General features: G+C 40.2%; 1 protein-coding gene across 4 annotated transcripts in view; it reads left to right on the forward strand.

Annotated features, from left to right (window-relative positions):
• Window positions 1-23,837, forward strand: part of ECPAS (Ecm29 proteasome adaptor and scaffold) — a 131,019-nt gene that overhangs the window by 99,179 nt on the left and 8,003 nt on the right. For all 4 annotated transcript variants that reach the window (XM_033237832.1, XM_033237834.1, XM_033237833.1 and 1 more), the window contains 17 exons: window positions 2,280-2,397; window positions 2,666-2,833; window positions 5,371-5,450; window positions 6,371-6,476; window positions 7,235-7,282; window positions 8,795-8,916; window positions 13,363-13,513; window positions 15,522-15,587; window positions 16,852-16,941; window positions 18,317-18,383; window positions 18,947-19,038; window positions 19,117-19,183; window positions 19,730-19,921; window positions 20,803-21,011; window positions 21,838-21,881; window positions 21,976-22,168; window positions 23,425-23,563. In XM_033237832.1, the coding sequence (XP_033093723.1) occupies window positions 2,280-2,397; window positions 2,666-2,833; window positions 5,371-5,450; window positions 6,371-6,476; window positions 7,235-7,282; window positions 8,795-8,916; window positions 13,363-13,513; window positions 15,522-15,587; window positions 16,852-16,941; window positions 18,317-18,383; window positions 18,947-19,038; window positions 19,117-19,183; window positions 19,730-19,921; window positions 20,803-21,011; window positions 21,838-21,881; window positions 21,976-22,168; window positions 23,425-23,563 (1,952 nt within the window). The remainder of the gene's footprint in view (window positions 1-2,279; window positions 2,398-2,665; window positions 2,834-5,370; window positions 5,451-6,370; window positions 6,477-7,234; window positions 7,283-8,794; window positions 8,917-13,362; window positions 13,514-15,521; window positions 15,588-16,851; window positions 16,942-18,316; window positions 18,384-18,946; window positions 19,039-19,116; window positions 19,184-19,729; window positions 19,922-20,802; window positions 21,012-21,837; window positions 21,882-21,975; window positions 22,169-23,424; window positions 23,564-23,837) is intronic.

A 23,837-nucleotide genomic window follows, 5' to 3' on the forward strand; every position in this document is an offset into this window, starting at 1 on the left:
GTAAGTACGCTAAATCCATTGAATGGTAAACATCTTTAAAATATATATATATATATGTATTTATTAGTCTGGTAAATAGAGCAGTGATGAAGTTGATTTTCACCCTCTTAGGAAATGTTATCTATTGGTGGAAGAAGAAAACTTATATGGAAAGGCCGGGCGCGGTGGCTCAAGCCTGTAATCCCAGCACTTTGGGAGGCCGAGACGGGCGGATCACGAGGTCAGGAGATCGAGACCATCCTGGCTAACACGGTGAAACCCGGTCTCTACTAAAAAATACAAAAAACGAGCTGGGCGAGGTGGCAGGCGCCTGTAGTCCCAGCTACTCGGGAGGCTGAGGCTGGAGAATGGCATAAACCCGGGGGGCGGAGCTTGCAGTGAGCTGAGATCCGGCCACTGCACTCCAGCCCGGGTGACAGAGCTAGACTTCATCTCCAAAAAAAAAAAAAAAAACTTATATGGAAAAAAGACTGATGTCTTTTTTTTTTTTTTGAGATGTTGAGATGGAGCCTCACTCTTGTTGCCCAGGCTGGCGTGCAGTGGCTTGATCTTGGCTCACTACAGCCTCCGCCTCCTGGGTTCAAGCGATTCTCCTACCTCAGCCTCCTAAGTAACTGAGATTACAGGTGCCTGCCACCATGCCTAATTTTTGTGTTTTATTAGAGATGGGGTTTCACCATGTTGGTCAGGCTGCTCTCGAACTCCTGACCTCAAGTGATTCACCCACTTCGGCCTCCCAAAGTTCTGGGATTACAGGTGTGAGCCACCGCGCCTGGCAGGCTGATGTCTTTTTTTTTTTGAGACGGAGTCTCGCTCTAGCCCGGGCTGGAGTGCAGTGGCTGGATCTCAGCTCACTGCAAGCTCCGCCTCCCAGGTTTACGCCATTCTCCTGCCTCAGCCTCCGGAGTAGCTGGGACTACAGGCGCCCGCCACCTCGCCCGGCTAGTTTTTTTTTTTTTGTATTTTTTAGTAGAGACGGGGTTTCACCGTGTTAGCCAGGATGGTCTCGATCTCCTGACCTCGTGATCCACCCGTCTCGGCCTCCCAAAGTGCTGGGATTACAGGCTTGAGCCACCGCGCCCGGCCCAGGCTGATGTCTTAATGAGTGTCCTGGGAAACAAACTCTGAGATAGAGATTTCTGTGTGGGAAATTTACTGGGGAGTGCTCTAGGGATCACTGTGGGGGCATGAGGAAGCAGGATAGGGCCTATGACTGAGGGAAGGCTGAACTGCTGCCATCGTTTCAGTGGATATCAGCCTCTTGAGGAGCTCTGAACTGACATGGGTGGCCTTTTGGAGTTGTTCTGCTTTGAGGCATGGAGCCTGGCCCTCTATGTCCCCTCAGTGACCAGCCATTGGTGGTGGGCTGCTGCATGGGAGCCCATGATGTTGGGCTCTCAGGGCAGCTGGGGAAGACTGACTAGGCCAAGAGGTCAGCTCTCAGGCAGCTGAGTCCTGCGGAACACTGGAAGCGTAGCTAGGCGCACCCACTGCCACTTGTTTTTGGGTGGTTGTAATTCTTTATCTTAGAGGACACTACTTTAGCATTTAAAATAAATTCCTTGAGCTTGACCTCCTTTATTTTATCATGCTTTATTTCTGTGGATCGTTAGGCAAATCTTTGCTGGTTGCAGGGCCTTGCTGTAGTGTCCCACACGAACCTGCTTCATTGTTGTCTGCAACAGGAGAAAGCTGCAGTTTGTTCTGTCGTTGACGTTCCCCTACAGTACACTGTTACCACATCAAAAGTTGTTTTCATTCTACTTACTCTCCTTGTAGACTCCTTCTAAGTTTTTTAAAAAGTGCTTACATTTTACAAAAATAACATAAAACGATTAGATATATTTGTTCAGAGGAAAGTGAACAAGACTCAAGTTAATCAGGGTTAGGGTGGTCTAGCTTAGAAAAGACTTAAGGAAGACAGATGTTGTCTTCACATGACTCTCTTATGATCATGTGAGATTATGCATAACATAATGGAGAATTATTGAGTTGCATCCCCAGGTGGTGAGGGGACCACTTCTATGGACTTAGAGGTGCCTTTAGGTCATTTATTAGCAGCAATGTAGAGGAGCTTAGGAATTGCTGATAGTTGAATTAGGTGACTTTTTATATTCTTCCCAACCTGTTTTCTGTCTCCATGGTGGTAAGATAACTCAATATTAGAAACTGAGTGAAAATTTGATTTTAATATGTCCTAGTAATATTGATGATGTAATTTTTTTAAGCTGGAGAGAGAGAAGTATATTATTGCCTACCTCTTTTTCTTTGTTTCCAAGTCAGGGCCTTTCTACCTACAAGGAACTTTGTTCTCTGGCAAGTGATCTTAGCCAGCCAGATCTGGTGTATAAATTTATGAATTTAGCCAACCATCATGCAATGTGGAACTCTAGGAAGGTAAGTTGCTATCACTGGACAATTATTTTTTTTTTTTCCTGCAAACCAAACATGCTACATTGGCAGACAGTGGCAAATGGTATACAGTGCATTTTGTGAAAGTATGTGCCTGATGAGAAAGCTGAACCCCACATAGCTACTATTGATTGGAAAGCCCAATAAATCAGGCTGTATTTAGGCATAAGTTTGGGAGGGAGAATTTTTTGCTGTGTTAATATTTTACTCTAATGGGTGCATCTGAGTCACTTCAGCCTATTATTATTTTTAGGGTGCTGCTTTTGGTTTTAATGTAATTGCTACCAGAGCTGGAGAGCAGCTGGCTCCTTTTCTGCCTCAGCTAGTTCCTCGACTTTATCGTTACCAGTTTGATCCCAACCTTGGCATTCGACAGGCCATGACAAGTATTTGGAATGCGTTGGTCACTGACAAATCCATGGTAAGTGTCTGTGAACCCTGTGTTAGGAAAACACTGTAGATTGTCCAAGGTCATGCATGGGATTTAAACCCAGTGCCCATCTTCCTTTCTACTTTTTATACTTAACTTGTTTAAACAAACAAATTGTCTTTCATTCCATGCTTTCTTCCTACTTTCAAGGTATTAAAGATGTGTGTGGCAACATTTATTAAAATCTCCAAAATGGAAACCATCTAAATGTCCACTGGGAAGATGGTTAAGGAAATGATCATATACTCACATGAATGGAATAGTAAACGTGGAGAGGAATGATTGACGCAGTGGAGAGTGGGTTGTGGCCCCACCTCCAGCGAATTCAGTTAGGTGGGGAGACATACAAGGAAGCAGGCAGTTGCCATTTTGTTTTCTCTGTTGGTGTCCTCTCATCTGGCTGTTAATCATGTTCCATCCCACTTTTAGATAGTAAGATTTCTCAGGGCTTGTCTCTGAGTATCTTTTTGTTCTCTGAGCTTTCTCTGTATCAATCAATTCCAAGGCATACAAATGTCATCTTTATTGTGGAAGTTCCCAGTCTTACAGTTTTGGTCCAGATGTCACTTGCACTTTAGACTTACATATGTAACTGTTTACTTGAAATTTTCACTTCATTGTTGTTTCAGAATACTGTAAACTCAACATGCCCAGAACAGGACTTAAAAAATAACCTTCCCCCTCTATTCTCACTGTTCACCTATTTGCCTAAGCCAGAAAACTTGGTGTCATACTTTATTTTGGGCTGTGTCTCACCACCACCCTCAATTGAATCTAGTAGCAAATTCTGTTGATTCTGCTTCCAAAGTGTTTCTTGAATCCACTCTCTTCTTTCCCTAATTCTTTCTTGATGAACAGGTCATCATCGTCTTTTTTTTTTCCTCTTTGCCTTTCTTCATTTAATTATCTACATAGTAGCAAAAGTGATTTTTAAAAATGAAAATTAGATTGTGCCATTTTGGATTAAGATCCTTTAGTAGCTTTACAGCCTCACTTTAAATAATTCCATGATCCTTACTATGTCTTACAAGTCCCTGCCCGTAATGTGGCCCCTTCCTGTCTCTCCTGTCTGGTACTAGGCCGAATATGTTTCTATTCATGATGGTAGGTACTTGAGGGTTCAGCTTTGAAGACTCAGTGAGTTTTGCTTGCTCCAGGAGAACATGTGGCACTTCTGGGTCAGCCAAGATCTAATAGGCCAATGGGCTTTGTAGGTCTGAGCTCAGGACACAGGCCTAGACCCTTGAGACGTGAGTGTCATCTCTGTGAGTGAAAGGATTAAGCCACAAGTGTGGATGAGATCATCCATGGAGAATGTTGAGAGAAGCAGACATAGGAAGACATCAGTTATTTACTTCTTTGTCTTGGTTTTCTTACATGTAAGTAAGAATAACAAAACCTTTCCTACCTATAAAAGTGGAAAAGCCATACATTTTTGAGAATGTCAGCATTGGTATAAAAGTGATTCTACCATTATTTTCTCATTATTACCAAGTTGCTAAGTGTATATCAAAACAGCACAGAGGCTTAAAAAGTAAAACTCATCTTTCATTCTGAACAGTCATGAGCCAGGCACTGGGTAAGGTACTGGGCATAAAAAGATGAGTGAGACACTGTCCCTCAATAACTGCATCGATGATGAGTGAGACTCTTTCTCTCAGTAACTGCACCGATGATGAGTGAGACTCTTTCAGTAACTGCACTGATGATGAGACTCTGTCCCTCAGTGACTGCACTGATGATGAGTGAGACTCTGTCCCTCAATAACTGCACTGATAGTGAGTGAGACACTGTCCCTCAACTAACTGCACCGATGATAAGTGAGACTCTTTCTCTCAGTAACTGCACTGGTGATGAGACTGTGTCCCTCAGTAACTGCACTGATGATGAGTGAGACATTGTCCCTCAATAACTGCATCAATGATGAGTGAGACACTGTCCCTCAATAACTCCACTGTCCTGTGCAGTAACTGCACCTGACCCCCTTGAGGGTCTCCAGTATAGTGGAACAGTGCAGTTATGGAATGGTTTTGTGTGATGCTCCTTCAGAAGGTGCTACGGGAACAGAGAGGAGAGTACCCAAGCCAGTCTTCTCTGAGAAAGAATGGCTAATATGAACCTTGAGGGACAAGTAGGAGTTAGCCAAGCAAGTAGGACCTGGAAAGGGGACTGTAGGTAGAGGTGGCATGTGCCAAGGAATGGAGTTGAGACAGAATATGGTACTTTTGGGTCTGGATGAGTTATGGAAGGCTTTGTGTGCATGCCCAGGTGATTGCACTTCATTCTTATGCACTGAGGAAAATAAGAGCATCAAATGTACATTTTAGAATGATCACCTGGCAGCTTTATAGTGACCAAAAGTGGGAAGAGATTTGTGGGCTGAGTGGCCTAGAGAGACATGGAGGCTGTAAAATACAGAAAACATGGGCAGTGTGGGTTACATGTGGTTAACCAGTGTGGTTAAGAGTTGAATAATTTGATTATTGATGGATTTTGCGTTTTAAATTTTATCTTTTGGCTTTCCTTAGGTGGATAAATATTTGAAAGAGATTCTTCAAGATTTGGTTAAGAACCTTACAAGCAATATGTGGCGAGTTCGAGAATCCAGGTACCATTTTTAGGAATATAAGTTTAGTCAAATAAAGCCGAATTTTTTCCCTTCAGAATTTCCAGGTTTTACACTTTGTGCAAAAGGAATAAATTAAAACTTCTAAAAAGCTGGCTGGGTGTGGTGGCTCACACCTGTTATCCTGGCATTTGGGGAGGCCGAGGTGGGTGGATCACCTGAGATGAGGAGTTGAAGACCAGCATGGGCAACATGGTGAAACCCCGTCTCTACTAAAAATACAAACATCAGCTGGGCCCAGTGGCGTGTGCCTGTAATCCCAGCTACTCGGGAGACTGAGGCAGGAGAATCGGTTGAACCTAGGAGGCAGAGGTGGCAGTGAGCTGAGATCGCGCCACTGCACTCCAGCCTGGGCGACAGAGTGAGACTCTGTCTCGAAACAAAACAAAAAACTACTAAAAAGCATATTTCTTGTTGGCTACATTAGGTATTTTTCTTTAACTATTTAAGCTTTGGTCAATTATTTTCCTAAATTGTCATAGTTTATATAAGTATGAAATCAAAGAAGTTGAAGATTACCTGTTAAATTGGTAGATACCAAGATATATTTTTGTACTGTCATGACTTTATAGTATAGAATTTCTGTATACAAATTACATTCATTCAGTGCCCAGTATGTACGTGGCAGTGTGCTAGGCCCTGGGGGCACACTAGTGAATAAAAAACGATGTGTCATCTCAAAGGGATTGTATTATAGTTGTGGGAAACAAACATTTTATACTTGTAAATTCTATATATATATAGTTTATTTGAGGGACCTGGAGAGAAGTCATTGCTGTTTTGGGGTGAGGGGATGAGAACTCGAATTAGAGGCAGAATCTGTTTTCTTTTTTAGTATAAACATTTCATAGTAAAATACTGACCTTCTTCTTCATATGTTGAAATGAAATTTTAATTTTCAGCTGTTTAGCTTTGAATGAGTTATTGAGAGGAAGACCCTTAGATGACATCATTGATAAACTTCCAGAAATTTGGGAAACGCTTTTTAGAGTACAAGATGATATCAAGGTATTATAGAAATAAATTAGCATTTATACATACAAAAAGTTAAATTGGAATTATTAAAATATTTATGTTGTATATGTCAAAATTCCATTTCCAGGTAGAGACTGATGTTTTCCCCCAAAGTTTCGGTCTTAATGTGTCTGTGAAGTTGCAAGATTGGGTATCCTTAGATCTAAATTAAATAGACTTGAAAAAAAGGTGGCTGTATACCTTCTTTCAATAGAGATCACATAATTCTGTTGGATTAGGGACAAATAACAGTTTTGAATATAGTAACAGTATTTCGATCAGTTCTGTAAATGGGATTAATTATTCTCAAATAATGTGACCAATTCCTCTGAATTTTTCTTGGGCAATCTTAATTTTAGGTATTTTTGATATTTTACCATTAAAATTAGACACTTCAGTTTTACCTTTCTTTTTGCTTTATTTATTGGAGGATTTTAAGTGTTTCAGAATTCTCACATAGATCTTTATGTATTTACTTTTATAATACATTTAGTTTCTCAACTGTTAATAGCTAAATTTATTAAGGTCAAAATAGGTTACAGTTAATGTTTAAAAATTAGTAGTATGGCACGGTAATGTGTTCCTTGATGGGCAGGGAGTCTAATGAGATACCAGTTTTTTTTTAACCTAATATGAAATGTAAGATTTTCCACCAATCTCTATAGGCTCTGAGGCAATTAAATTGCAAGTTGTAGAGTAGATGATAGTGAAACTCTCTAACTTGTATGATCTCACACTTTTGTCATTTTTAGGAATCTGTACGAAAAGCAGCAGAACTAGCTCTGAAAACTCTGAGCAAGGTGAAAACTCCTGTCTTACATTGGGAATGGAGTGGGGCAGAGTTCTGGGTGACCATGACAATGATTTACTTATTGTCATAGGAAGTGACATGTAGTTGCAGTATAATTGGCTTCCTGTTGTAGTTCACTACTCTTAGAATGAATGAGAAAGCGAGTGCTGTAAACACTGTAGTGCTGGTATGTTGAATAGAGTATACTTGTGGTCTCTTTAAATGATGAAATTAAGATAAAACTTTGACTTAACCCTGAAGAGCATGTCACTCAGTTAGATCAAGCAACACCGGTCTTTTCTCTTGCTTTTGCTATGTTTACATATAAAGCTACCTTTCATATCTATGAGGTTGGAAAGCTTTTTGAAACTAAATTATCTCCCACTTGAACTTGATTTTGTGATATATCAGGAACTTTACATTCTAGTTGCACAAACCTTGCCATAGGTCACATAAGTAGTAAAACCAGGTTTTAAATACAGGTGTTTTCTTGTTTCAGATGTTATCTTGACCACTATATTGTGTGCGACCCGACGTTATTGATGATGAGGATGATGATGATGATAACACTTCGAAACTTCTTTAATTTTTTTTTTTTGTTTGTTTTTTGGAGACAAGGTCTCACTGTGCTACCCAGGCTGGTATGCAGTGGTATGATCACAACTCACTGCACTCTCGACCTCTCGGGCTCAGGTGATCCTACCACCTCAGCCTCCTGGAGAGCTGGGACCACAGATGTTTGCCACCATGACTGGCTACTTTTTCATATTTTTTGTGGAGACAGGGTCTCTTCATGTTGCCCAGGCTGGTCTCAAACTCCTGGGCTCAAGCAATGCGCCTGCCTAGGCCTCCCAAAGTGTTGGGTTTATAGGTGTGAGCTACTGCACCCAGCCCTAAACCTTTTTTAGAGTGCTGTGTCTTACATATTTTCTCATTCGATCATCATCTATTTTGTTCCGTATTTCACAAACTAGAGGACCAGTGCTTAGACAGTGAAATGCATTACCAAATTTCCTGTTTAGTTCTCGGCAGGCCTAAGACTCAATCTCAGATCTCATTCCTCTGTGTTTCTGTAGTGTCAGAGAAAGTAGATTCATGGCCGGGCGCGGTGGCTCAAGCCTGTAATCCCAGCACTTTGGGAGGCCGAGACGGGCGGATCACGAGGTCAGGAGATCGAGACCATCCTGGCTAACACGGTGAAACCCCGTCTCTACTAAAAATACAAAAAACTAGCCGGGCGAGATGGCGGGCGCCTGTAGTCCCAGCTACTCCGGAGGCTGAGACAGGAGAATGGCGTAAACCCGGGAGGCGGAGCTTGCAGTGAGCTGAGATCCGGCCACTGCACTCCAGCCTGGGTGGCAGAGCAAGACTCCGTCTCAAAAAAAAAAAAAAAAAAAAAAAAAAGAAAGTAGATTCACTTATTCTTCTCTGTGGATATGTGAAGTAGAAAGTCTTTTGTCAGATGAATGCTTTATTGGATGAGCGGTCACTTTCACTAACATCCATGCTCCTTGTATGTGAGGTCTGTGTGAAAATGTGTGACCCTGCCAAAGGAGCAGCTGGCCAGAGAACCATCGCTGCCCTTCTGCCTTGCCTTCTGGACAAAGGAATGATGAGCCCCGTGACGGAAGTTCGAGCCCTCAGGTGCGCATCCGTCGATGAAATGAATGTATTGGATTTGCTCAGTTCCTAGAAATCGTGTTTCTTTCAAGGTTAGATTCTGGAAAATATGGAGAAAGAGGTTTAGGAGAATGACCCTTGGGTCATTTGTGAAAACTTGTGAGTCAGAATATTTTCACGGAAACATTCTCATGAGACCTTGTTTTTGCCCAGCATTCTGAGTCAAGCATGTTTTTCTGTTGTCATCAGCCTCTGCTCCCAACAAGCACATCTTCCTGTTACACTGCAGGTCCTCAGGAGCGTGCTTGTTCATGAAAATATTTAGTAATATTTCACAGATTATTAGATTTAAGACAAGCTGTTTACCACCTGCAATGATAAAATATTCAAAAAAATGTACTTACACTTTTAGATATATGGCTACTTTAAGTTAAAACCAATAGTGTAGGATTCTAGTTTGTATGTTTTGTTTGTTTTTAAACTACAGTGCTGTCTAGGAACTTTATCTGTTCCATTTTTATTTCACTCTTAAAAGTAGAACAAATTACTAATAATAGTGCCAGCAGTATTTCATGGCAAGTAGATAGTTGATGAGAGAAAGTTTTTTTTAGAAGGACTCACCTAACAACTGCAAAGGCAGATGCAACTAAGAGTATCACTTTGGCTAGGCACGGTGGCTCATGCCTGTAATCCCAGCACTTTGGGAGGCCAAGGTGGGCGGATCACCTGAGGTCAGGAGTTCGAGATCAACCTGGCCAACATGGAGAAACCCTGTCTCTGCTAAAAATACAAAAAAAATTAGCCAGGTGTGGTGGTGCATGCATGTAATCCCAGCTACTTGGGAGGCTGAGGCAGGAGAATAGCTTGAACCCGGGAGGCGGAGGTTGCGGTGAGCCCAGATCGCGCCATTGCACTCCAGCCTGGGCAACAAAAGTGAAACTCCATCTCACACACACAAAAAAAAATATCACTTTTTGCTCTCCTCAGTAAAATCTAAGTGGTGATCATTAGATGCCCCTAAATCCACTGGGTGAATGGCTGACGAGAACTTTACAATGATTCAGGGCAACCAGACCTGAACTTAACAATCACTGCTCACAGCACAAAAAGACAACCAGTGCATCGTGATGTGATGGAATAGGACACACACAGCATTGCCTAGGAAGGATTCTGTGTGTGTGTGTGTGTGTGTGTGTTTACAAAATTGAACGTGAACTCAGTTTAGCCTGTAGATCTCTACGGGGGAGAGAGGGGGAGAGAGGAACATGTTAAATGACCTGACTGGAATACAGTCAACGAGGACAAATAAGAAAAAAAGAGGAGAGTGGAGACTGTTAAAAAAGATTTAAGAAATGCAGTAGATTGCAATGTGTGAGTGAGCTTGGATGCTGATTCCAACATGCCAACTGTTTAAGAAGCTAATGAAACAGAGAAATTTGGATACTTGATATGGAAAAATCATTAATATTTTTAAAGTGTGAAAATGGTATTATGATTATGATAAAGAACCTTTGTCTTTTAGATATTCATAGTGAAGTTTAGTTAAGGGATATGCTTTCCAATGCAGTCACGTGTCACTTAGTGATAAGGATACTTCTGAGATGTGTCATTAGGTGATCTCATGGGTGTGCAAACATTAACATGAAGTTGGAAAAATGGTGCAGTTAGATTGCTTGATGCAGGGTTGCCACAGATCTGTTCACTTCATGTCTATGTCACATTTTGGTAATTCTTACAGTATTTCATACTTTGCATTACTGTTATATTTGTTTTGGTGGTCTGTGATCAGTGATGTTTGATGTTACTTTTGTAGTTGTTTTGGAGTTGTATGAACTACACCCATTTAAGATGGTGAACTTAATTGATCAATGTTGTGTGTGTCCCGATTGCTCCACTGAACAGCTGTTCCCCATCTCTCTCCCTCTTCTCAAGTGTCTTATTCCGAGACACAACAATATTGGAATTGGCTAATTAATAACCCCACAATGCCCTCTGTCTAAATGAAGGGAAGAGTTGCCTGTCTCTCACTTTAAATAGAAAGCTAGAAATTATTAAGCTTAGTGAGGAAGGAATGTTGAAAGCTGAGATAGACTGAAAGCTAGGCCTCTTGTGCCAGACAGCCAAGTTGTGAATGTAAAGGAAATGTTCTTAAAGGAAGTTTAACGTGCTGTATTAGCCAGCACACAAATGATAAGAAAGCAAAACAGCCTTTTGCTAACAGGGAGAAAGTTTGAATATTCTGGATAGAAGATCAAATCAGCCACAAAATTCCCTTCAGCCAAAGCCTAATCCAGAGCAAGGCCCTAACTCTCTTCAATTCTGTGAAGTCTAAGAGAAGTAAGGAAGGTGCAGAAGAAAAGTTGGAAGCTAGCACAGGTTGGTTCATGAGGTTTAAAGAAAGAAGCTGCCTTCATAACATAAAGATGCAAGCTGAAACAGCAATTGCTGATATAGAAGCTGCAGCAGATTACCCAGAAGATCTAGCTGCGATCACTGATAAAGATGTCTACACTCAACAACAGATTTTCAATGGAGATGAAACAGCCTTCTCTTGGCAAAAGATACCGTGTAGGATTTTCATAGCTAGAGAGAAGTCAGTGCCTGGCTGCAACGCTTCAAAGGCCAGGCCAACTGTCTTGTTAGGGGCTAATGCAGCTGGTGACTAAGTTGAAGCCAGTGCTCATTTACCATTCTGAAAATCATAAAGCCGTAAGAATTCTGCTAAATCTGCTCTGTGCTCTAGAAATGGAACAACACAGTCTTATCTGTGTTGTTGACAGCTTATCTGTTACAGCATGGTTTACTGAGTATTTTTAGTCCACTGTTGAAGTCTACTGCTGAAAAAAAAAAAAGAAAAAAACCAACCAACCAAACAAAAAAAAAAACAAAAAGCAAATACTCCTTTCAAAGTATTACTGCTCATTGACAATGTGCGTGGTCACCCAAGAGCTCTGATAGAGAGGTACAAGGAAATGAATGTTTTCGTGGCTGTTAACATAACACAACATCCTTTCCGAAGCCCATGGATCAAGGTGTAATTTCAACTTTCAAGTCTTACTATTCAAGAAGTGTATTTTGTAAGGCTAGAGCTGCCATTGTTAGTGATTCCTCTGATGGATCTGGGCAAAGTAAATTGAAAACCTTCTGGAAAGGGTTTATCATTGTAGGTGCCATTAAGAAAATTCATGATTCATGGGAGGAGGTCAAAATGTTATTAATAGGAGTTCGAAAAAAGTTGATTCCAACTTTCATAGGTGACTTTGAGGAGTTCAAGATGTCAATGGAGGAAGTCACTGCATACATGGTGGAAATAGTAAGAAAACTAGAATTAGAAGTGGGGCCTGAAGATGTGACTGAATTGTTGCAATCTCCTGATGAAACTTGAACAGAAGAGGAGTTGCTTCTTATCTCAATGAGCAAAGAAAGTGGTTTCTTGAGATGCAAGCTACTCCTGGTGAATATTCTGTGAACATCGTTAAAATGACCACAAAAGATTTAGAATATTTCATAAACTTAGTTGATAAAGCAGCAACAGGGTTGGAGAGGATTGACTCCAACTTTGAAAGACGTTCTAATGTGGGTAAAATGCTATCAAACTGCGTCTCATGCTACAAAGAAATATTTTGTGAAAGGAAGAGTTGATTGATATAGCAGACTTCATTGTTAACTTACTTTAAGAAATTACGACAGCCACCCCAGCATTCAGCAATCACCACCAGTCAGTAGCCATCACCATTGAGGTAAGACCCTCCACCAGCAAAAAGATAATGACTTGCTGAAAGCTGAGATGATCAGTAACATTAAGATATTTTAAAGTTAACTAATGTACTTTTAGACATAATGCTATTGCACACTTAATAGACTGCAATATAGTGTAAACAAAACTTTTATATGCACTGGTAAGTTAGAAAATTCATGTGGCTTTCTTTATTGTGGTGGTCTGGAACAGAACCTGCAGTATCCCCAGGGTATTCCTGTATGATCTTATGGGACCACTGCTGGACATTGTGGTCTGTTGTTGACTGAAATGTCTCATGCAACACATGACTGTAATACAGTGGTGGGGGAATGGTGGCTGTATGTTTGGAGGAGGTATAAATGAAACAAAATTGGTCAAATGTTGCTAATTGTTGAACTGGGTGGAGAATACATAGAATTTCATGTCTATTATAAATTCCTACCATAAAATTTCACCATGAATGTAAATTCCTACTATAAATAAATACATGGAACTTCATTCCTACTATTAATGAAGGTAGGCTTTTCCTACTTCATTTGTCATTCTTTCTACCTCTATATATGCTTGAAAGTTTCTTTAATAAAAGTTAAAAAAAATGCCAAGACCAGGCTCTGTAACCATGTGACAATATGCTTTAATGCAGTGAACTGCAGAACAGCCTCATGGTGAGATTTGTAGGTCTTCTCACTTTTGTTAAAAGGACTCAGGAGTTGTGTTCCATATGTTTGTAGCATTAACACCCTTGTGAAGATCAGCAAAAGTGCAGGAGCCATGTTGAAACCACACGCACCAAAACTCATTCCAGCTTTGCTAGAGTCCTTGAGTGTATTGGAGCCCCAAGTTCTCAATTATTTGAGCCTCCGGGCAACAGAGCAAGAAAAGGTGAGTGGATAGCACAGGCATATTGGTAAGTATCATGAGGGAAGAGCCCTGTTAAGATACCAAGGTTCATTTGAATGACATTGTCACTACTCTTACCAGAACTCACCCTCTCTCACCACATGCAGTGTTTTACTATTTTTTGGAGAGAGGTGGTCAGCTCATACACTGTTTTGTGAATTGGATGAAAACTGACACTTCCATCTAAAAAATGAATTAACATTTGTTTAACATAGTTTTTTGTACATTTCAATTTTTTTAGGGCTTGGATCTATACCTTCAGAGTCCTTACATGGACTCCCTCGCCCTGTGAGCAAAGAGTATTTGCACCTAGACTTTGGCATATCTCAAAATCATTCTGCTTTGTAGGTGTAATGGAGTCACCTAGTCTTTGATCAGAGTCTTTTTTTTTTTTTTTTGGAGACGGAGTCTCGCCCTGTCACCCAGGCTGGAGTGCAGTGGCGCCATCTCAGCTCACTGCAACCTCTGCCTCCCGGGTTCAAATGATTCTCCTGCCTCAGCCTCCCGAGTAGCGGAGACTACAGGCAAGTGCCACCATGCCCAGCTGATGTTTTTGTATTTTTGGTAGAGACGGGGTTTCACCGTGTTAGCCAGATGGTCTCGATCTCCTGACCTCGTAATCTGCCCACCTCGGCCTCCCAAAGTGCTGGGATTACAGGCGTGAGCCACCGCGCCCGGCCTGATCAGTCATTTTTAAAAACTGCAGATGAGACATATTTATTGTGAAAAGTTAATACAGAAGGATAGAAAGTAATCCCACAGGAGGTCTCCCCATCACCACAGTATCATTCCCTGAGAAGCACCTGCTATCAGAAGTTTCCTGTGCCTTCTCTCAAATTCCTTTTTAGTCATAGGCTACCAAACCAAGCAAACATACTAATTTAAAAATAGTATCAGACTGTGAGTGTTGTTCTGTGATTTGTTTTTTAAATTAATAGAATATCATGTCTATATATACACATTCTTTTTAATGTATACATAGTGCTCTACATGAGGTGATTTTGAATTTTTGATGGGAGAGGTTTTGCAACATCAAAGGTTTTCATTGTTCTTTTTTCTCTGTACCTTTGCCACTGTTGAATAATGTATATCTGATAACAAGAATCTCATTTTTCTAATTTGCACTCTTTTCCTAGCATTGTCCATTGCCTTTTCATATCGTATTAGTCGTTTATATTTCTTCTGTGATTGTGTTTATATTCCATGCCTATTTTTCTGACTATTTTTTAATTTATATTTTTTATTAGAACTATTAAACACTGTTATATACAACATGTTTCCTTTGTTCACTATTTGCTCTTTAACTTGCTTAAACTTCTCTAATAACTTACTCTCTTTACCCTTTGCCTCTAATATTGCTGCTGCTTATTTATTCATTATTTTTCCCTCTTTCAGCAGTAGACTTGCCCCTTCCTGGGTGTCCATAGGATGTTTACTAAGCATTGAGAATTTGGAAACATAAATTCTAGTCTAAACTTTGCAGCCCTAGGCAAGTCACTTGTGTATGACTTACTTTTCTCCTTTATCATATCTGGATAGTATTAACCTCTCCTTCAGCATAGTTGTTAGATTAAAATACCTTTGTAGATATGAAGGTTGATTACAAAGTTAAAGAACTACCCATATGAAATTTTTTACTGCTTAGACACAATTTTAAAAACCTTAGAAATTTATTTAGTCAGTTCCTTTATTTAGTGGATGGAGAACCTCAGGTTCAAGAAGGCTGGATGGCTTGCCCACAGCCATACTATGCTAATTTCTTAACTATTATCTGAATTTTTCACTTGTAGTGAGGTGCTGCTTCTCCTGGTAAATTGTTGAGTATAGGTCAAAAGAAATTAGAGTTAGACTTAATGTTTGCCTTTGTTACAGCTACGGATTATTTTTTTTAAAAGTTCTGTAATTTGGAAGTGAAAGTCTTTTATGGTGTTTGTGTGGATTATTCCTAATTAATTGAATGTGCCGAGTGACTTGAATTTCTGTTCTTTAGGCTGCGATGGATAGTGCTCGGCTTAGTGCTGCCAAATCCTCTCCGATGATGGAAACAATCAACATGGTGAGTGTCTTAAATAATAACGAGAGGGTTTGCTTACATGAAAGTGTAATTCTTTAAAGTCTTCAGGCTATGTTAAATGAAGTAGAGACTTATGGGATGAATTGAGCAGTTGTTGTGACTCCAGTTTTTTCTTAGTATATTTCTCTTTTCTTCTCTGTCACTAAGTGGAATAAATAGTTCCCCAAATACCAGAAACAGTCGGTCCAAATTTGTGTTACAAGGGACAACAACATATTAAGAGCTCTGTATAAATTTACATCTGTAGTCTTTTGATCTGTGTATTTAGAAAGGTTCAGAGTTGTGCTTGTGCCTAATAGTTATCTTTGGGAGGAACTAGGAAAGTTATAAGTTGGAGGTATTTAATGAAGTAGGTGACATAAAGGTAGGTGAAGAGATTGGGCAATGTTGATATGTTGTTTTAGTCATAGGAAGGCATTTGCAGTAAAGAGCTGCTTGGCACTCTCAGGTTCTGATTTCTGAAGTTCCTGGGGTCTTGGTAAAGTTACTCTGTTGTGCACTTCCTGTAGTGGTTAGTTAGCTATGATTGTGTTTACTGGAAATTAGTTTGCTAAGCAGATCTATACCTTTAGCAGGACTCTGAAGATATAGATCCAACCCCTAAAAAAATTGAAATGTACAAAAAACTGTTAAACTGGACAAGAGAAGTAGCTATGTTTTAGTGCCTGCTGGGGGACTGTTACCAAAATTTAGTCTAAGAATGTTGTATCTTTGTTGGATTATTGGGGGGAAATAAAAATTTAAAGAAACAGGAATAGTTAGTGAATACCATTTAGTTATATTCATTATTAGTAGAAAACATGTTAATTGCATTTTCAAAAATAAAAGTCAGCAATTTATAGGAAAATTCATCTAAGAAGTTGACTCATTAGAGGGGATTTGGTAGGGTAGGCCCACTATAGAAGATCAATTTTTAGTTTAGGTTTTTTATACTAAACATGGATTGATAAAGAGGAAGTAGGCCCAGAAAGATTCTTTATTCTTGAGTAATCATTATTTTCTTTTTTAGCAAATTGATGTTTTTCATTTTTTAGTTTGTTTTTAGTGTTGAATCACTGATGAATAATTTTTCTGTTTGTAGTACAGTGGTGGTTTTAGTATTGAAATTAGAGCAGAATCAAACAGTGATTTTTCAACTTCATGTAAAATCCAGTGGGTACGTGTTTGACAAGGGCAGTTTTTAGTTGAAGATGTGGTCTTGACTTATTTGCCAAGGCTTACCTTTATATTTGTCCTTTTTCAAAAGTGCCTGCAATATCTTGATGTTTCGGTGCTGGGCGAGCTAGTTCCTAGGTTGTGTGAACTGATCAGAAGTGGTGTAGGTCTTGGAACTAAGGTAAGTGTATTTTTCACAAGAAGAAATGTGCATCTTCATTAGTTTTGGCCATAAGGATATAACAGCCATCATGTTTGAAATTCATGTTTTACCACAAAATCTAATATTATTATACACTAACCATTTTATTTCTGTGGTTGCACCAATAACTGAAAACATGTAACTATTCCAGTAAGTATTGTCTTAACTTACTTAGTGGAATCATTTCTGTTCTCTGGGTGCCATGTACGTCCCCTCTAGGTTGTCATTCATTAGCAGTTCATGGAAATGCACATCCAGTTATAGGGCATGGATTGTTTTAGGTGGCAATTGCATTTTTCACAGAGGGGTCAGCAGTGTTTGAACAGAAAAATGTCTTAGTTTTCTAGATCTTTGAAGGATCAGATGCCCCCCCCCACCACCCTTTTAACAACAAATTAATAACTCACATTTTTTCTTATGACAAAATTAACACTTGCTGGTATTTTAAAATTTTAGCGTTTGGCCGGGTGCGGTGGCTCAAGCCTGTAATCCCAGCACTTTGGGAGGCCGAGACGGGCGGATCACAAGGTCAGGAGATCGAGACCATCCTGGCTAACACGGTGAAACCCCGTCTCTACTAAAAAATCCAAAAAACTAGCCGGGCGTGGTGGCGGGCGCCTGTAGTCCCAGCTACTCGGGAGGCTGAGGCAGGAGAATGGCCTAAAACCCGGGAGGCGGAGCTTGCAGTGAGCTGAGATCCGGCCACTGCACCCCAGCCTGGGCAACAGAGCGAGACTCTGTCTCAAAAAAAAAAAAAAAAAAAAAATTTTAGCGTTTATAGATTAGGAAAAAGTTAAAAATTGTCCAGAATTTTGCTGTACAGAGATAACTGCTGTTAATATTTTGGAGTGTTTCCTTCTAGTCTTTTCTGCACATGTATCTTCTGCAATGTCCTCTTCTAATGGCCCTGTGATACTCCACTGTATGGATGTAACATCATTTATTTTATTCCGTCAGGGAACATCTGACTTGTTTTCAGTTTTTGAAAAAATAGTAAAGTACTGTGATGCTTTACGGTGATGAGGCATACCTGAAGACATTTGGTTAAATTTCTAGAAATGGAAATGTTAGCCCAGTGATGGACAAGATGACATATTTTGCTTTTCCAGAAGATTGTACCAGTTTTCTTTCTTTTTCACAGTGTCTAAGATCACCCATCTTTCTCTTGGGAGTTTAAAAAATAAAATCTCTGCATTACTAGTTTAAGAGTTTTCCTTTTTCTGTGTTGAATCCTGGAGAGGGTATTAGGTTTCATGTATTTTATATGTTTAAATTTTTGGCACCTAAGCCAGTGGTTTGGTAGGTAGAACATTGTGACCATCAGATTTAGACCTTTGCTTTTGTAATCCTGTAGGGTGGCTGTGCCAGTGTCATTGTGTCATTAACTACTCAGTGTCCTCAGGACCTAACACCTTACTCAGGTGAGTTTGTCAAGTGATGTGTGGTGATATTTTTGCGCAGCTCTGTCTTGTGTGACAGTTTTAAAAAGGAAAAATAATTATCATTCAGACCTGCTTGTGATGCTGTGTGCCTTTTCTCCCTTCAGTCCCCTGACCCCTTCATTTCTTTGCCTGCAGGAAGTGCGGGGTTTATCGAGTTGAGCAACTTTTCACTGTTCATAAACGTTTGATTGTTCCTTAGTGGTATATGGAGGTAAAAGTATCCTCTATTCCATAGGACTTACCATTGATAGCTGATTTTACATCAGCATTTTTCTCTTCTTAGATTGGTTTCTAGGCTGGGCTATGTTCTTTATATACCTGGCTCTCATTTTTGCAAATTTTTCCACGATATTCTGGTTTAATTTTAACTTTATATCAGGTGAAAGGAAGCAAATGGGTATATAAATATAACGTTCAGAAATCTAAACTACTGTGGAGGAAATCAGATGTTAATTATAGGATTAGGTTTGTTTGGGTTCTGGGAACAGAGTGGAACATTTGGTCAACCAAGTATCAGATGTTTTTCTCTTTATTTCTGGTAGGTAAACTTATGAGTGCTTTGCTTAGTGGCCTGACAGATCGGAACAGTGTGATTCAGAAATCTTGTGCATTTGCCATGGGCCATTTAGTTCGGGTGAGTTAAATTTCTTGCTTAGTTAAATAAAACTCTTTGACAGTTATAAAGAAATACTTAGGATTGTTTCTTTTTCAGACTTCACGGGATAGCAGCACTGAAAAACTCCTGCAGAAGCTCAGTGGGTGGTATATGGAGAAAGAAGGTACCTTTTTTTTTCTATTTTATGTCATTTTAAATTTAGATGTTAACAGCCCAATACAACAGTACAAATTAGATCTTACCCTCTGTGATTTTATGTGATTTGCTAGACACATTTGTTTCTTTCCTTTTTGTTTTTGAGATGGTGTCTGGCTTTGTCACTGAGGCTGGAGTGCAGTGGTGCTCTCTCGGCTCACTGCAACCTCAGCCTCCTGGGCTCAAGCGATTCTTGTGCCTCAGCCTTCTGAGTAGCTGGGACTACAGGCACGTGCCACCACACCTGGTTAATTTTTGTATTTTTTGTACAGATGGGGTTTCGCCATGTTGCCCAGGCTGGTCTTAAACTCCCGAGCTCAAGCTATCTGCCCACCTTGGCCTCTCAAAGTGCTGGGATTACAGGTGTGAGCCACCACAACCCAGCCTGCTAGAAACATTTCTAATTGATTTTACCTATTTGTTTTGCTATTATATGAGTTGAACAATAGCCTATTTAGATCAGTTACCCTTAAAAACAATAAATATCATAAAGATTTTGGTTTCTCCTTTTCAGAACCTATCTACAAGACCTCTTGTGCTTTGACTATTCATGCTATTGGACGATACAGCCCTGATGTGTTAAAGAATCATGCAAAAGAAGTCCTGCCTCTGGCATTTTTAGGCATGCATGAAATTGCTGATGAGGAAAAATCCGAAAAAGAAGAATGTAATTTATGGACTGAAGTGTGGCAGGAAAATGTACCTGGTTAGTAGTGTGACCTGAGTTAAACCTGCTTCTTAGGAATCACAACTAGAATTTCTTTTTTTTTTTTTTGAGACGGAGTCTCGCTCTGTCACCCAGGCTGGAGTGCAGTGGCCGGATCTCAGCTCACTGCAAGCTCCGCCTCCCGGGTTTACGCCATTCTCCTGCCTCAGCCTCCCGAGTAGCTGGGACTACAGGCGCCCGCCACCTCGCCCGGCTCATTTTTTTTTTTTTGTATTTTTAGTAGAGACGGGGTTTCACCGTATTAGCCAGGATGGTCTCGATCTCCTGACCTTGTGATCCGCCCGTCTCGGCTTCCCAAAGTGCTGGGATTACAGGCTTGAGCCACCGTGCCCGTCCACAGCTAGAATTTTTTACTTGCATTCGTTATTCATAAACTCCTCTAAAGTTACTTTCCCGGGACCTTAATATGCATCCCATTTAGTTTTAAACCCATCCCAGTTGCTGAGTTCTCAAGGTTGGCACTGAGGATTTTTGTCTTTACTCATTCCTCACTGCCCACATGAGAGAATACAAACTCTGTGAGCAAGGAGAGCTTTATATTTTTAATTGAGAGTGTGATTTTATGTAGCCTTAGAGTATTTTAGAGTAGTTTTCTAAATGTGTTTTTCACCTTGTCACATATTAATGGGTGATGCCCATTTGTGTGATATGTTCCTGTGGGCACCTAAGTTCGTAAAGTTCTACTATTGTGAGAGTAAGTCACAACACCAGCACACTTTCTCTCCCTTTGAGAGAGTGGTGTGTTTTAACAGTTGAGAATCACTGCTTTTAGACTGTTGGTCACTGACTCTTTTTCAGACTTAGAAAAATCAGTTAATTTTTCTTGTCACTTAAAAGTTGTTTTAATTTTGCTTTCCTAGGTTCTTTTGGTGGCATTCGATTATACCTGCAGGAGTTAATTACTATTACCCAGAAGGCTTTGCAGTCTCAGTCTTGGAAAATGAAAGCCCAGGGTGCAATTGCCATGGCATCAATTGCAAAGCAAACTAGCTCTCTAGTACCTCCATATCTCGGAATGATACTGACCGCATTGCTGCAAGGCCTGGCTGGAAGAACATGGGCAGGAAAGGTAAAGGAACCATTCATGCCCAGTTAAAGGTATAATAAGAAGGGTCTGGTTTTGTGTAACTTCTGATGGATTATTTTTGTGAACCAGATTTCCTAGACAGTGGAAGCTTTGGGTAAACCTTGCCCAATTAACTGTGGTATTTCCTCTGAAACTAGAACCCACGTGGCCTTGCATAATGGACAGTAATGCTGGAGATAGATACATTTTTCATATTCAGCTTTCCAAGTTATGTCTTAAACCAACTTGTCAGCATTGTGTACCTGTTGACCTTATGAACAGATCAGGATTGAGCGTAAAAAGATCAGGATTGGGCGTGTGTGACATAGAGTAGTAAGGTAGGCTGCTTCTAAACCTGGGGCTGAAGATGCCCATCTCTGGGACCTATGAATTAGTAACAGTTATTTTTTTACACAAGGGCTTTAGTAGGATTCTTACAGTGAACACTCAGTGGGGAACATGAGATTGTGGCAACATAATGATTTTATGTTGTAAAGGTCAATAGTGGCCCATGCACTACTGAAGTAGTACTGGACTGGGAGTCAGACATCATTCTAATTCTGTGGTTGACACTGTTGTCTGTGAGACCTGGGTCAAATCAGTTCTTTAGGCTTCTACGAAATGGAGGTGAAGATAATTATCCTGCGTCCATGGTTTAGAGTAAAACTTGGTGGATGTGCTTGAAATTATGCATTAAAGATGAGGTGACAATTGTTAATTTTTGTTGTCACAATTATCAGAAATTCCTAAGGTAATTATAATCATAGTGTAGAGAGTGTAAATGACATGTTTGGGATTAATAGTATGTCCTCATCTTTCAACCCCTTAGGAAGAGCTGTTGAAAGCCATTGCCTGTGTGGTGACAGCTTGCAGGTAAATGTTCTTTCAATGAGGATGCCATTTCTTAAACTGAACCCGAAAGCTGCAGCCTTTATTAACTTCTGATGCTTTTTCATGGATCCCGTAGTGCAGAGCTGGAAAAGTCTGTGCCCAATCAACCCAGCACGAATGAAATTCTTCAAGCTGTTCTGAAGGAATGTAGCAAAGAGAATCTCAAATACAAGATTGTAGCAATCAGCTGTGCAGCTGATGTCTTGAAGGCCACCAAAGAAGACAGATTCCAGGAGTTTTCTGACATTGTCATACCTCTCATCAAGAAGGTAATACCACCTGTATCCTCAGTTCTGGTTTATACTTTAAAAAGAAAGAGTTAAAACATTGTTTTCCCCTATGTCCTGATTATTAGGATTAGTTTAGCTGCAAGTAGCAGAGAAATTCCAAAATATGGCCTTAAACAAGATAGACAGTGCTGTGTTTCTCATGTAGCATTGGGAACATCACAAAGCGTTCAGGTATTCCGGCTCTTTACATCTCCCAACTCTGCCATTTCTAGGGTGGGGTCATCATCCTCAAGGTCCACAGTGTGTTTGTGTTCCAGGCAGGAATGCAGAGGAGGTGAAGCAAGGATAAAGGATCACAGTGGGCATGCCAGTTCTCTCTTGAGGAGAGTTCCTGGGCACCGCTAGATGGCACTTTGACTTATATCCATCCCATTGCTCAGTACTTAGCACACCTGGCAGCAGACTGAATCTTAATTCTGGGTGTCCATTTTCCCTCCATGGGAGAAGGGGAGAGTGGATTTGGTAGTGAATGAACAGTTTATGTCATAATAAGCTTTGCCTTAGCTTAATAAGCTCAGCCACCCCAGCCATCCTAGAATAAAGGCAAGAAGCTCAATGTGTCATGTGAATTGCCTCTGCCATATAGTGGAGGATTTGGGTCAAAAAAACACTCAGGTTTCATGTGGAAGATGGAATACTCAGTTTTAAAAGTTGGGCACTGGTCCAAAAAAAGAAAAGAGTGTGGTTTCCCTGTTTGTGAAACATGAAGTATTTTAAGTAACATTCTTATTTCTTATTGCTGCTAATTTGCAGTTGTTTTCTTTCAGTAATAAGGCTATTTAAATAATTTCCGTTACAAACATAGTGATGGCATATGGATTTGGGAGACTTGTGTTTTAAGTTGATGACATCACTAGGGAGCTGGACCAGTTGCTTCTCTTAGCCTCTGTTTTCCTATCTATCAAGAAAGAGTTTGGATTTATTCAGATCATTACTGAGTTTCTTCCATCTTTAATACCTGATTCTCATGCAGATCTCACGTTATGCTCAAAAGACTACATATGCAGTATTTTTTAGCTTTTGTTTACAGAGTCCTGTAAAGTATTTCCTAAATTTATTAGAGACACAGTATTCTGGTTATAAATCCTTGTTGTAAATGGGGAAGCTTATGGTAGAGAATTTACTGTTTAACTCTTGGTTAATAGCTCCTGCCCTAGTACCCTGATAGCTTTAATAGCATACCTGTAACTTTGAAGAAGAAAATATTAAATTTTCTTTTCTTTGATATATCCTAGAATTCATTTGAAAGTAGTGAGGTCCAGACAACCAAAAATGAAGATGAGAATGAGAAGGAAAAGGAGCTCCAGCTGGAATATCTGCTGGGTGCCTTTGAAAGCCTGGGCAAAGCCTGGCCCCGAAACGCGGAGACCCAACGTAAGCACCAGAAACCGCATTTGAAGAAGTGCTGTAACCAGAGGTTACTTAATGAGAGCAAAGGTTTTCTGTATGACAAAGTATAGTTATTGTTTCTTATCGAGCCTGATTGATTAATAATGAGAATTATTCAGTGGAAATTTTTTGTGTACGCGAGCATATCACCTCACTGATCAGTGTACCATTGCAGTGAGGGCTGCTGTAAGAAAGTATCACGGACCGGGTGGCTTAGCAGAAATTTATTTTCTCACAATTCTGGAGAATGGAAGTCTGA

This window comes from Trachypithecus francoisi, unplaced genomic scaffold (assembly GCF_009764315.1).
Source record: "Trachypithecus francoisi isolate TF-2019V2 unplaced genomic scaffold, Tfra_2.0 Lachesis_group16, whole genome shotgun sequence".
Classification (NCBI taxonomy): Eukaryota; Metazoa; Chordata; class Mammalia; order Primates; family Cercopithecidae; genus Trachypithecus; species Trachypithecus francoisi.